Consider the following 12,573-nt stretch of genomic DNA (forward strand, 5'->3'; position numbering starts at 1 on the left):
AACACATGCAGAGAGGAACATTCTAATCACTGGATCATGTATCTACATGATCTCTACTTTTTAGAGAAATGGGGAATCACAGCTGAGGAAACATACCAACTACACTTCCCTAAAGAATAAACTTCCTGCCTAAGAGAAACATTGCATTTGCTTGCTGAGTGAAGGCAGTCATTGGCCACCTGCTTTCTGCCTGCTCCCACCCCGCTGCTTTGACTCACAGGAATCGTTGACACAGAGATCTTCTCCTTTGCCACAGTACTGCTTTCCCTTGGTTCGGAGATTGGCCCTTACTGGATTGTCATCACTAGGTCTGAGGATGACGCTGAATATCTGCTTTCCTGTCCACAGGGTGACAGGCTGAAGGAGGAAGAAAGTCACAATGTCAGCTGGCTGAGCCTGGTCTGCAGAGTACTCACATGCAAACCTGTACCCGGCATGCCTGGCTCCCGCACAAAGCTTTACTGTCTTAAATGTATAGTTATTTGCATAGAGAGAGAAAGAAAATGCATGCGTACACATGGGGAAGGGACAGAGAGAGGGGAGAAAGAATCCCAAGCAGGCTTTGCACTCTCAGTGCAGAGCCTGAGGCAGGGCTTGATCTCATAAACTATGAGATCATGACCCGAGCAGAAACCAAGAGTAAGATGTTTAACCGACTGAGCCACCCGGGTGCTCCCAGCACAAACCTTTAATATTGTAGGTGGTGGGAGGCGAACTTTAATTTTCTCGTCCTTGCCAACTAATATTGAAGCAATGATTTGGCAGGCCTTGGCTCGGTCAAAGAAAGTGTCCTTAAGAGTGAGGAGATAGGCACCTATGAATGTTGCAAACACCACAAAAAGAAATGGAGTGAATGTGCGAGACAATTACAAGGTTTCAATTTTATTTTTTTTTACCTTAAAAAAGTTTATTTTTTGGGGGGGGGGGGAGGCACAAGCAGGGCAAGGGGCAGAGAGAGAGAGAGGGAGACATAATCAGAAGCAGGCTCCAGGCACTGAGCTGTCAGTACAGAACCCAACGTGGGGCTCAAACTCACAAACTGTGAGATCATGACCTGAGCCGAAGTCAGACGCCTAAATGACTGAGCCACCCAGGTGCCCCAAAAGGTTTCGATTTTAAAAGGAATCTGGAATATTGCTAAGGAGTGAGTTAAAACCTATAGCTGCTTGCTGGCTCCCTCTTCCACTAGAATCTAAGCTCCACAAGGGACTTTGACTCACTGTCCTATCTCCAGTGCTTAGAAAACTGTCTAGTGCACGTCAGGAGCTTACTGATTCAATGAATTCAAATGCTTACTGATTCAATGAATAACCAGCCAATCCAAAATGTCTCAAGCAGATTCAGAATCAAACATAGTAAACAACAGAATTAAACACATGAAATTAAATCGCTTCTCAAGTTGTTACATGAATCACTGTGAATGAGAATCCTAGTGTTCCATAGTCTCCTCTCAAGTGAATTCATAAACACACCTGTTAGAAAGTCCTGAATAGCAGCAATCAGTGGTTCTCCATTCCTTGGTGTTACAAGATTTGCTTTCGTCTAAAGGAAAAACAAACACAACATGTTAGCCATTCTCGGACACTCTTTGGATTGCATGATGCAGTCCAAAGAACTGCACCACAAAGGCTCTGAATTGTCACACACAAATAAAGAAGAGCAGGCGAGCAGAAAAGTGGGGCTGAGAAATGGCAGCCAAGGCTCTCAATCCCAGCTGTCACCAGCTCTTGCTCCTTCATCTGTTAAGAGGAGTCAAAGCATACCTGCAACACTGACGTCAGACGTTCCTGCCAACACTAAATACTGAATGAAGCTTTGGATCCCTGTAAGAACTCTGTATGTGTAAGTAAGACTTCCTAGTTATTAATAAATTCACTTCTCCAAAGAAAATTCACTTCTATACATGATAAACAGCACTGTTCTCTTTGAGGTCAATCAATTTCATACCTCTCCACAACGAGGGCAGAACTGTTGAACTCTTAATGAAGACAGTGAGTACTAATGATAATTAATGACACGATTTAATGAAAATTTAATGAATGCCTACACTGAGCAAAAAGGGGTGCTAGCTGTCCAGTGCATAATTAACAAATTAAAAAAGATTCTGTGCATCAGAGTGCATATGCTCAAGTTTTGCTGTTGTGCTTGGGAAATAAGCAACATGTAAATTTGCTCAAATCATGATGTGGAGATGCTTATGTTATTTGTGGGTTGTCTAGGCAACCTCACCTGGAGTAAAAGGCCCTCCAAGGCAGAGACCTGTTCCTGCTTTATTGTGAACATTCACAGAACAAAGATCCTCCAATGAGGGCTGGAAGGTAATCGTTCATGATTGTTTTCAAGAATCTCTCTGGGATGGGAAATGGAGTGGTCTGGGGCTGAGCACGTGAAGCTGGGATTTGCATATTTTGCAAAAGTCTCCCCAGTAATTTGGGACCACATTCAGGCTAGAGCCCTACCTATTGAGACAGAACTGCTGAGTTGATACAGTTAGATGATAACTTTCTTACATGTAATTGAGGGGATTTGTCCTGATGGTAACAAAGATCTTCCATCCTGGCCTTAGAGCCTGTGTTTTATTGTCATTTTTAACCAATGATATACGCTGTATAACAAAATGGATCCTCAGTACCGAACTCAAGGCTGAAGTCCAAGTAGTTGGCTACAGGCCATTATCTCTAGCAACTAGCTTACATAGCTGATATCACTAGCAACATTCTAATTATTACTTTTTTGTTACAAAAATAGTATGTTTTTTACAGAAAGTCTAAAAATATAGATAAGCGAAAAAACCCAAAACGACAACAACAAAAAAACCCCACCCAGAATCCCAAAAAACATCTCTGCATGGAACTGCCAAACCAAAAGAACTGCTGTTAAAACATTTTGGTACATAACCTTCCCAATTTCTGGCTATAAGCTTTTTTACAAACACGGAAACATCTATTTACCAAATGAAATAAGATCATGTCTTACACACAGCCTGCTTTTTAAATAAAAAATAAATCATAAGTAGCTTTATGCTGACAACAATACTACATCATCATTTTTAAGGGCCATGCAGGATTTTGTGGTACGAATGTGATGTGATTTAACCTAACCAACTTTTTTATTGGCGGACATTGCCTGCTTCTAATGTTTTATCATTACAAGTGATTTTGCAACTGGTTATTTCCTCTGGAGAGCTTACTAGAGTAAGAGTACAAGGTCAGAAAAAATGACTGCACTGGTCAACGCACCATCTGACTGTGGGAGTGTGGATCTCATTCATGGCCATTCGCCCTCCTCATCTTCTCTCTTGCTACCTCCCAATACAGAGCACAGCACTCCTCACAACTGCTACAAATACAAGGCTTAGGAGGAAACAGGCTAGCCTCGTTACCTCATGTATGATCACACCACAGGGTCTTTGTACCTGTTGGTCCTCTGCTTGGACTGATCTTTTGCTGACAACCACACTGCTCGTCAACTTCTTTTAGAACTTGCCTTGAGTGTTATCGTTCTAGTGGCCCTCTCAGACCATCCTCCATGAAACAGGACCCCTCTCATTTTCTTTCCTCCTTGTTGTGATTTATTCTTTTCTTCTCAGCACTTGCCACCACATGACCTATTTTATATTGGTTTATTCTCCACCTCTCCCCATTCGAATAAGGATAAAAGCCAGAATTTTGACTTTTTTCTTCTGTGTTGCCCTCCTAGGAGAGTACTTGGTGGCACACAGTAGGTACTCATTAAGCATCAACCGAATCATTTAAAAAGGCTGAGGGGTCTGAAGAAACAACTCGGAAGAAAGACTCCAAATGCACAAAGATGGCCCTTAAGGGATTTGTCCTCATAGCAAACAGGGAAAACACCCTAAATTTTCAGGAGAAGGTAGGTGAATCATGGTGTGCTAAGCTTGTGAAATACTGTGAAGCCATTATAATCAATAATTATGAAAACTTTACAACAAAGGTGGGCATTTATAACATGTTAAGTAGATAAAAGCAAAACCAAGGCTACTAAAAACCATGACTGCCACCATCTTAAGTTCGTGGATAAGCAACAAACAGATAAAAATAGGGGTGCCTGGGTGGCTCAGTCACTTGAGCATCCAAATCTTGATCTTGGCTCAGGTCACGATCTCACGGTTGTGAACGGGCCCCATGTCAGGCTCCACACTGAGGGTTGAGTGTGCTTGGGATTCTCTCTCTCCCTCTCTGTCTGCCACCCCTCCATTCTTTCTCTCTCAAATAAATAAACAACAAAAAAAGAGATGGAGATAAAGAAAAGAGATGTGATCTGTAAAAACCTCACCTTATTTAAATAACTCCATTACACTACAATGTTTGAATAAGTAAGAAACTGATGTTCTAAAAAAACTGAAATTACCCGCATGAATTTCTTAGTATTAAGTGTGTGTACAAAAGAAGTAACACATCAGATACTTTACTAGAAAAGATGTTGACTTTAGGCATGAAAAACCGAGGCACAGGCCATGAATGCAGCCACTTGTTCCTGTCCCCACCAAATCCTCATGTACTTTTAATAGATCTGCTTACAGAACTTCACAGCCTTCACTTTAGAATCGATACTAACAGGGGTGCCTGGGTGGCGCAGTCGGTTAAGCGTCCGACTTCAGCCAGGTCACGATCTCGCGGTCCGTGAGTTCGAGCCCCGCGTCAGGCTCTGGGCTGATGGCTCAGAGCCTGGAGCCTGTTTCCGATTCTGTGTCTCCCTCTCTCTCTGCCCTTCCCCCGTTCATGCTCTGTCTCTCTCTGTCCCAAAAATAAATAAACGTGGAAAAAAAAAAAAAAAAAGAATCGATACTAACATCCTACCCCAAAAGAGATGAAAAGCACTCTATCAGAAATGGTAAGAAGTGTTTTGTGGGTAGAAACACTAACAACCACAGCCAAATCTACTCATAACAAGAAAACCAGAATACTGGGAAAAAGGAAAACCTAGCCTCTAAAAACTCAACAGTTCGGGGCCCTGTTAAATTTAGGAGCGATGAGCCCCGCGCAGCACTGTGCTACAGCTGGGTTCGCGAGCCGGTAGTCCATGTAGCACAGCAACGAGAGCCCAGCCGCACGCTCCTGGAGAGCAGGTGTCTGTGTGACTCATCGCTGAACTTCTCTACCATCTAAGGGGCTCCCCTTAACTGCTGGAAAATGAAATGGTGGTATGGGTCATCATATAATGATTCTGTTTAGGGTGACCTTTAGACGACAAACAAGTATGTAACATACTATGGGAAAGTCTTCAATAAAGGGTATGGGTACTCAAAAGAAAACCTACTTATGCAGAACATCTGCTGTGCCCTTGACACCCAACAGTCAAGAAACTGCTACACCCGCATCTATCTTTTCCCAGCTGGTTTTCATGTATGTCCTGTACCTTAGAAACGCATATTACAGGCCAGAAGAATACCCACTCCTCTCAGCTCCCCACCTGTCACTGACACTCCCTTACACCCTACAGGGTGTTTTCACACAGGACACACGCTCCCCTCCCCCTCCTTTCAAGCTGTTACACAGAAGCGGGGCTGCCCTACCCTACATACCCCCATGAGAACAAGAGCCTCTGCTTTAGCTTCTTCTGTTTGAGGAAGATGAAGGTTCATCTCATCACCATCAAAATCCGCATTGTAGGGTGTACAGACACACTCGTTAAATCTGAAGGTCCGGTGCGGCTTGACCTTGGCCTGTGGAATACAAAAAAAACAAAATAGGAGAGGGGCTTAGTCATTTATCCAAAAGCTTCATGGTTTCAAAATATTAATAAATGGCTTCCTCGAAAACTGGACACTTTAGATTAAGGAAATAAAATCTTTGTATGTTTTGTTAAGAGATACATGTCACTTGTGGAGGTATTCTTTATGAGATCAAAACAATGCAATGAGTTTGTTTTAATACGAGGTAAGCACCAAGGTTAAGAGCCATGTGAAGGGGCTCCCACTGGCCAGTGACGTCACAGCTGGGTATGAAAAAGATTTATGGCAGAAGTTGAATAAAACACATGGACTAAATAAAAACCCAGGGTTTATTATTATTATTATTTTTTAATTTAAAAAATAATAATAATTTAAATTCAAGTTAGTTAACATATAGCGTAATAATGATTTCAGGAATAGAATTTAGTGATTCATCACTTACATAGAACATCCAGTGTTCATCCCAACAAGTGCCCTCCTTAATGCCCATCACCCATTTAGCCCATCCCCCTTCTCAACACCCCGCCAGCAACCCTCAGTATGTTCTCTGTATTCAAGAGTCTCTTATGGAAAAACCCATGGGTTAATGACACCGAAAAAAGAGAAAGCAAAAACAGACAAAAAAAATCCAACCCGACCTCGTTGGAAGAAACTGAGCACCAACTTTTTCCTTCCCAGACTGACAATAAAGGAACAAGAATCAGGCATTTATGCTGCCTTTCCTTCAGGCGCTATATTTTTGGATAAACAAATAACCGTAGTTAACAAGAACAGGCTCTTCATTATAAAAATGATAGGTATGGAGGGGTGCCTGAGTGGCTCGGTGGGTTAAGCATCTGACTTTGGTTCAGGTCATGATCTCATGGTTGGTGAGCTCAAGCCCCATGTCTGGCTCTGTGCTGACAGCTCAAAGCCTGGAGCCTGCTTCAGATTCTGTCTCCCTCTCTCTCTGCTCCTCCCCTGCTCACTCTTTATCAAAAATAATAAATAAAAGATTCAAAAAAAATTTTTTTTAATTTTTTAATTAAAAAAAAATCTTTTTTAATGTTTATTTTTGAGAGGAAGAAACAGAGCATGAGTGGAAGAGGGGCAGAGAGAGAGGGAGACACAGAACTGGAAGCAGGCTCCAGGCTCTAAGCTTTCAGTACAGAGCCTGACGCGGGGCTTGAACTCATGAGCGGTGAGATCATGACCTGAGCCAAAGTCAGGTGCTTAACTGACTGAGCCACCCAGGGACACTCCCCCCAAAATTTTTTAAATAAAATGATAGGTATGGAATATGAAAGGCATGATAAATGAGAAATTCTTCATTTTGCAGCCCCAATGAAATAACACGGGCAATAATTGGCCATGGATGAAGTCTTTAGATAAAAGGTTGGTAAGGAAACTTTCAAGGGAGGCATCAGGCTGAAGTATCTGACGCTCTAACCTTCTCAACATAAGAAGAGTGGGGCAGCCAGACAGCACGCCCCTCCTGAAATAAGGTAAGGAGCAGCCAGTGCCACCTAGGAGTCATTCTTGCCAGAAGCTGAGCCTGAATCTGATCGCGCCTCGAGTACTGCCCAGTTCAGAGGGATAAAAGGAACAATAAAGTCTTTGTGCCGTATGCTTACACACACACACACACACACACACACACACACACACACAACACGAGACATCGTTTAGGACAAGTGACCTGTTTTTTTTCCAACAACGACACTGAAATTACAAGGACAGGGGGAGGGGAGATTGTTGTAGAGAGACTGAGGACCTTTATCAACCAAATGTAACATGCAGACTTTACATCCTGATTTGGACAAAGTAGCTGCGAAAAGACAGTTGAGACCCTTGGGGAAATGTGCACATGGGCTGTGTGCTAGACAACAGCAGGGAGTGAGTGTTCATTCCGTGTGGTTGTGACAATGGCGCTGTGGTTGTGTGTGTCTTGCACAAGTAAACTGTTTGACTGAGCCACCCAGGTGCCCCCATCACACGTGTGAACTGATCACACACGGAGAAAAGACCTGGCACCTGGGTCATCAAAGAAAGAAGGGAGAGAGAAAACAGGTGTGGCAGAATCTTGGAAAATTATTCAACATAGAGAATGGGAACATATGAGTTCGTCATAGTATTCTTTCTACTTTTGTATATATTTGAAATTTTTCAAGCAAAAAACGCTTTACTTTGAAAATGTCCCAAAGCCAAGCAAAAGTTTCTGGAAAGGGAGGGATTTTGTTCACCTCCCTAGATCCCCATGATCATAATCCCATAGTCATAAAGTGCTTCTTCGGTATTTCCACGCTTAAGTCAAATGACTGATGCAGCATGTTCGTAAACTGAAAGACCAAATCTAGAAAAACGCTAACTGAAGAGCCTGTTTAAATGCTGTTGCAAATGCTCGTGGATTTAATGGCTTTGGAGATAGGAGAATTTATGAATATTTAACCAATTAAAGTTGCACCTCATTTCCATTTTAAATCTCCAGAAAAAGGAACTGCTGTTGTTGCAAAACTAAATCACTGAAAAAAATATGCTCCAAGGTCTTCATTGGAGGGCCACTGTGACGAAAAATCTCCTAAGCATTTTAGTTCCATAGTTAATAAGCCACGTTAAACCCCAAGTCAACTTTCAGCTATATCTGTTTTACATAAGTCTGCATACACATATATATGTATATATTTTCATTTGCAAGTGAAATCATGCCAGTTACTTTCATGCCAATTTTCAATTAGTTCCTTTCTGTTTTACTGTTGAGTGCGGATTTTATAAATATTAAAAACGTTGAAGGGAAGCTTAAAATGTAAAAGTTTCACTCAAACTAAAAAGTGAAGGAAGAGAAAAATCAAAAGTGACAAAAAATTTCAGATTACCGGCAATCTTAATTTTAGGAGTCTGGAATTTAGCATGCGCACACAGCAGACTCCCACCAACAGAAAATAAAAACAGAATCTCACACTCACCAGATGCGCCATAATGCTCAATTTGTGCAGTGAGGGCTGCCGATTGAACAGCACCACATCTCCATCTATGAGGTGCCTCTCCACGATGTCCCCGTACTTGAGCTCCTGAGCCATCTTTTCCCTATTTCCGTATTTCAAAAACCTACACATGTGATAAGAAACGTGATCTGTGAGAACAAAGCTCCCTCACCAAGGTGCTCCCTCTTCATGTCAGGATTCAGTCTCTAAAATGATGGATATTTCATTGGATCAAAGCTGCCTCCACAAGCCATTAAACTATGACACAGATAGGTCCTCATTTTGTAAATGTTAAATATGAGAAAATTATGTCTTAGAATCACAAAAATGCAGTCATAAGTCAGCTTCTCCCACAGCACCCTGTTGATATGTTTTGTCTCATGTTTGTCTCAAGAGATAAAAAGGCACCAGAGATCAGTGAAGGGTCAGAGCTGGCCAAACCAGTGCCCCCTAGGCTGTGAGTAGAGTCAAGTAACCCCAGAGAGCCCACACGATGTAGAAAATGATTGGCTTGCACACCCCCACGTGTTCTGTCTTCCTAGATCCAACGTTAAACGCAAGGGAACAAATAGACATTTTGTGTATATGCAACGAGTAAGCACAGCAAATGACATACCTAGGCTCACTACAATTTAAACAGTATTTTCCACAGGCTAAAATGTCACAAATACCGGATTTTGGATGACATTCTTTGGCTGAATATGGCGACCTCTGTCATGAGAAGGTCGTTACACACAGCTAGACTGAGACAGCTTGGGGCGCCTGGGTGGCTCAATCAGTTAGGCATCAGACTTTGGCTCAGGTCATGATCTCACAGTTTGTGGGTTTGAGCCCCACGTCAGGCTCTGTGCTGACAGCTCAGAGCCTGGAGCCTGCTTTGGATTCTGTGTCTCCCCCCCAGTCTCTGCCCCTCCCATGCACATGTTCTGCTCTCAATAATAAATAAATGTTAAAAAAAAATTAAAAAGAAAAACAGATTGAGACAGCATTACCTTTTCATCTGTGTGTGTCTCTGCTGAATGAAATTGGCTCCTGGGTGAACTTCAGGGCCATTTCGAACCAGTTTCCTCAAAAAGTTGATGTTTGCTTTGTTCACCTGCACAACCACGATAGAAGACACAAGGAGAGGCTGTTAGCTTTCCGTAAGCTAGCACACTATACTGTACTGTGTCCCAATCTTTACTTTCCTTGAGTGATTCCAGAAGAAAGAGAAGAAACTTGTTTATCTCCTGCTGCCTAGAGTCTTGGGTTTAACGACAACAGCTGATTGGCACACAGGCACCCGGGTTCCAGTCCGAACTCACCACTGGAAGGGTGAAATGGCCAAGTCCTTTCTGGCCTTTGGTTTCCCCATTAGTAAAATGAGTGGGCTGGACTCAGCTGAAAGGACCTTCCAGAACATTCTATGAGCAGTTGGCAACTTTACTAGCAGTGATTTACCATGGGCTCCCGAGGTTTAAAAGCTGTGGCACCAGCACTGTTAGACCCTGGTCTGCAACATCATGTCCCATGACCTCTTGGACAACAGTCTCGTGAAATACTGTCTGAGAAGGAAACTCTGGATCATTAGTAAATCAACTAAGGATACTTTACACAAGCTTTACCGGAAGCTTCCATGATCTGGGCTAATTATGAATCTCAAAAGCAAACCCGAAGCCAATACCTTCCTGCTATCAGGCCTTGCATTTTCTATACCTCAGTTACTGTAAAGGCCATTTTACACTCATGATGAGTGTGAGTTAAGTGTAAAGTGGGGCAGCCTTTCTGGCTATGCCTCAATAGTCTTTTTTTTTTTTTTCAACGTTTATTTATTTTTGGGACAGAGAGAGACAGAGCATGAACGGGGGAGGGGCAGAGAGAGAGGGAGACACAGAATCGGAAACAGGCTCCAGGCTCTGAGCCATCAGCCCAGAGCCCGACGCGGGGCTCGAACTCACGGACGGTGAGATCGTGACCTGGTTGAAGTCGGACGCTTAACCGACTGCGCCACCCAGGCGCCCCTATGCCTCAATAGTCTTAAAACACCCCAGATATTGGACTCGATGGTTGTTAAGGCCTTAAAAATAATAATCTATCCCAAGAAAATTAACTGGGTGTGGTGTTTATCATTAAGTGGCCTTATTTTATTTTATTGCTTTTTAAAATTTTCGTTTATTTTTGAGAAAGAGGGAGAGACACAGACAGTGTGAGCAGAGGAGGGGCAGAGAGGGTGGGAGACACAGAATCTGAAGCAGGCTCTAGGATCCGAGCTGTCAGCACAGAGCCTGACGCGGGGCTCGGACCCACGAACTGCAAGATCGTGACCTGAGCTGAGGTCAGATGCTCAACCAACTGAGCCACCCAGGCGCCCCTATCATTAGTTATTTTAAAAGAAGAGGTAAGAACCAACACAGGAAGAGGTCAAAGACCATACTCCTTGGAGAAGTAAGTTAGAGAAGAGATGTCTGACATAAATGTGAATATACACACACAAAGGCAGACATATCTGTGTTTGTGTATGTTGCAGACACTACATGCGGTGGTATATGCATCAGACTGGAAGATAACACGCACACCTTGGGATTTTCCAACTGTCTACTGTTTGGAATCTCAAAATAATAATGTAAAAGACTGGAGTCAAAACAGAATCGAGCGGCTGAATGGTACTTACCTTCTCAGGAAAAGTAAGAATTTTGGCCACGTGAACTGGCACGGCTACCTCATCAATCCTGAGGTTGGGGTCAGGTGAGATGACTGTTCTGCCAGAAAAATCCACTCTCTTTCCTGAAAGGTTGCCTCTAAATCGACCTAAATCAATAAAAATAGGCTATAGGTCTCTGCAGCACAAATGTATGCTGTTTGGGGATATAGTATGACCACAAACAAGAAAATTCTGTAATTTCCAACTAGATACACTAGACATGCTCCAAAAAAAGGGTAACAAAAGGCAGAAGACTGTCTCCTGCACATCTTGTTGGAAACGTACCCTGTTTTCCCTTTAGGCGCTGGACAAAACCTCTGGTCCATTTCTTGGGCGCCATGTTGAGGGGGATGCCCGAGAGCTCACTGTTAATGTAGAGGGCGCACTGCAGCTGCAGGAAATCCCAGTCTTCCATGATCATCTGGGTCTTAGCTCCTGATATGCGATGCTAAAAATGAGCAGAAATAAAGAAAAAAAAATTATCCTGGGTCAATCTTTCTCGATAAGAAGGGTTTGCATAGATACACTCCTAAACCTGGGGCTTAGAAATACTGACCTTTTTGATGACATCATTTAGGAAAATGATTTCTGTCAGTTTCATTGTCAGATCATCTTCATTGGTGCCAGACTTCAAATCACTCACGACGGAGGGTCTGATACACAAAGGGGGCACTAAAAGTCGCGTGAGAATCAAATCAGAGGGCTTTCCAGCTTCTGGGTTCATTAGAAGTAGAGGGACATCTTCAGCTGGGATTCGTTTAAATAAATTCAGAACTACTAAAGGATTCAGGTTTTCCTATGGAGAGCAGGAAAGGAAGAATGGAGACACACGTTAACTTCCCACAGCTTGGGCATGGGTTTACTTCTCCGTGCACTCTACCCGACCCATCACGGAACTCAGAGTAAGTACAAACATGGGCAGAGATTTCTGTTGGTAACACGCTACACTGGCAGAGCCCTAAACATGTGTATACCTTTCCTTCCAATTATTTAATGCCAGCAATTCCACTTCTCATAATTATTCCACAGGGTCTGACTTTAGAAGTCAACACAGAGATTTGGCTATAGGGATGTTCAGTAAAGCCGTTAATAGCGAAGAATTGAGACTGTCTGATAGGTTGCTGGCTAGACAAAATCATGGTATATCCACATGTGAGCAAGCATGAAGCCATTAAAAAACGACATTACAGAAATGTAGCCACTGTTATGGAAGATGTTCATAAGACATTGGTAAATGA

General features: G+C 42.8%; 1 protein-coding gene across 2 annotated transcripts in view; it reads right to left on the reverse strand.

The window, feature by feature from the left end:
- The window catches only part of POLR3A (RNA polymerase III subunit A), a 53,001-nt gene that overhangs the window by 28,707 nt on the left and 11,721 nt on the right, over positions 1-12,573 (reverse strand). For both annotated transcript variants that reach the window (XM_040485541.1, XM_040485542.1), the window contains exons 6-14: positions 11,892-12,131; positions 11,621-11,783; positions 11,306-11,442; positions 9,648-9,751; positions 8,638-8,779; positions 5,546-5,686; positions 1,473-1,542; positions 687-814; positions 219-357 (exon numbers count right to left, since the gene is read on the reverse strand). In XM_040485541.1, the coding sequence (XP_040341475.1) occupies positions 219-357; positions 687-814; positions 1,473-1,542; positions 5,546-5,686; positions 8,638-8,779; positions 9,648-9,751; positions 11,306-11,442; positions 11,621-11,783; positions 11,892-12,131 (1,264 nt within the window). The remainder of the gene's footprint in view (positions 1-218; positions 358-686; positions 815-1,472; positions 1,543-5,545; positions 5,687-8,637; positions 8,780-9,647; positions 9,752-11,305; positions 11,443-11,620; positions 11,784-11,891; positions 12,132-12,573) is intronic.

Source organism: Herpailurus yagouaroundi, unplaced genomic scaffold (assembly GCF_014898765.1).
Source record: "Herpailurus yagouaroundi ecotype Mexico unplaced genomic scaffold, PumYag 163, whole genome shotgun sequence".
Classification (NCBI taxonomy): Eukaryota; Metazoa; Chordata; class Mammalia; order Carnivora; family Felidae; genus Herpailurus; species Herpailurus yagouaroundi.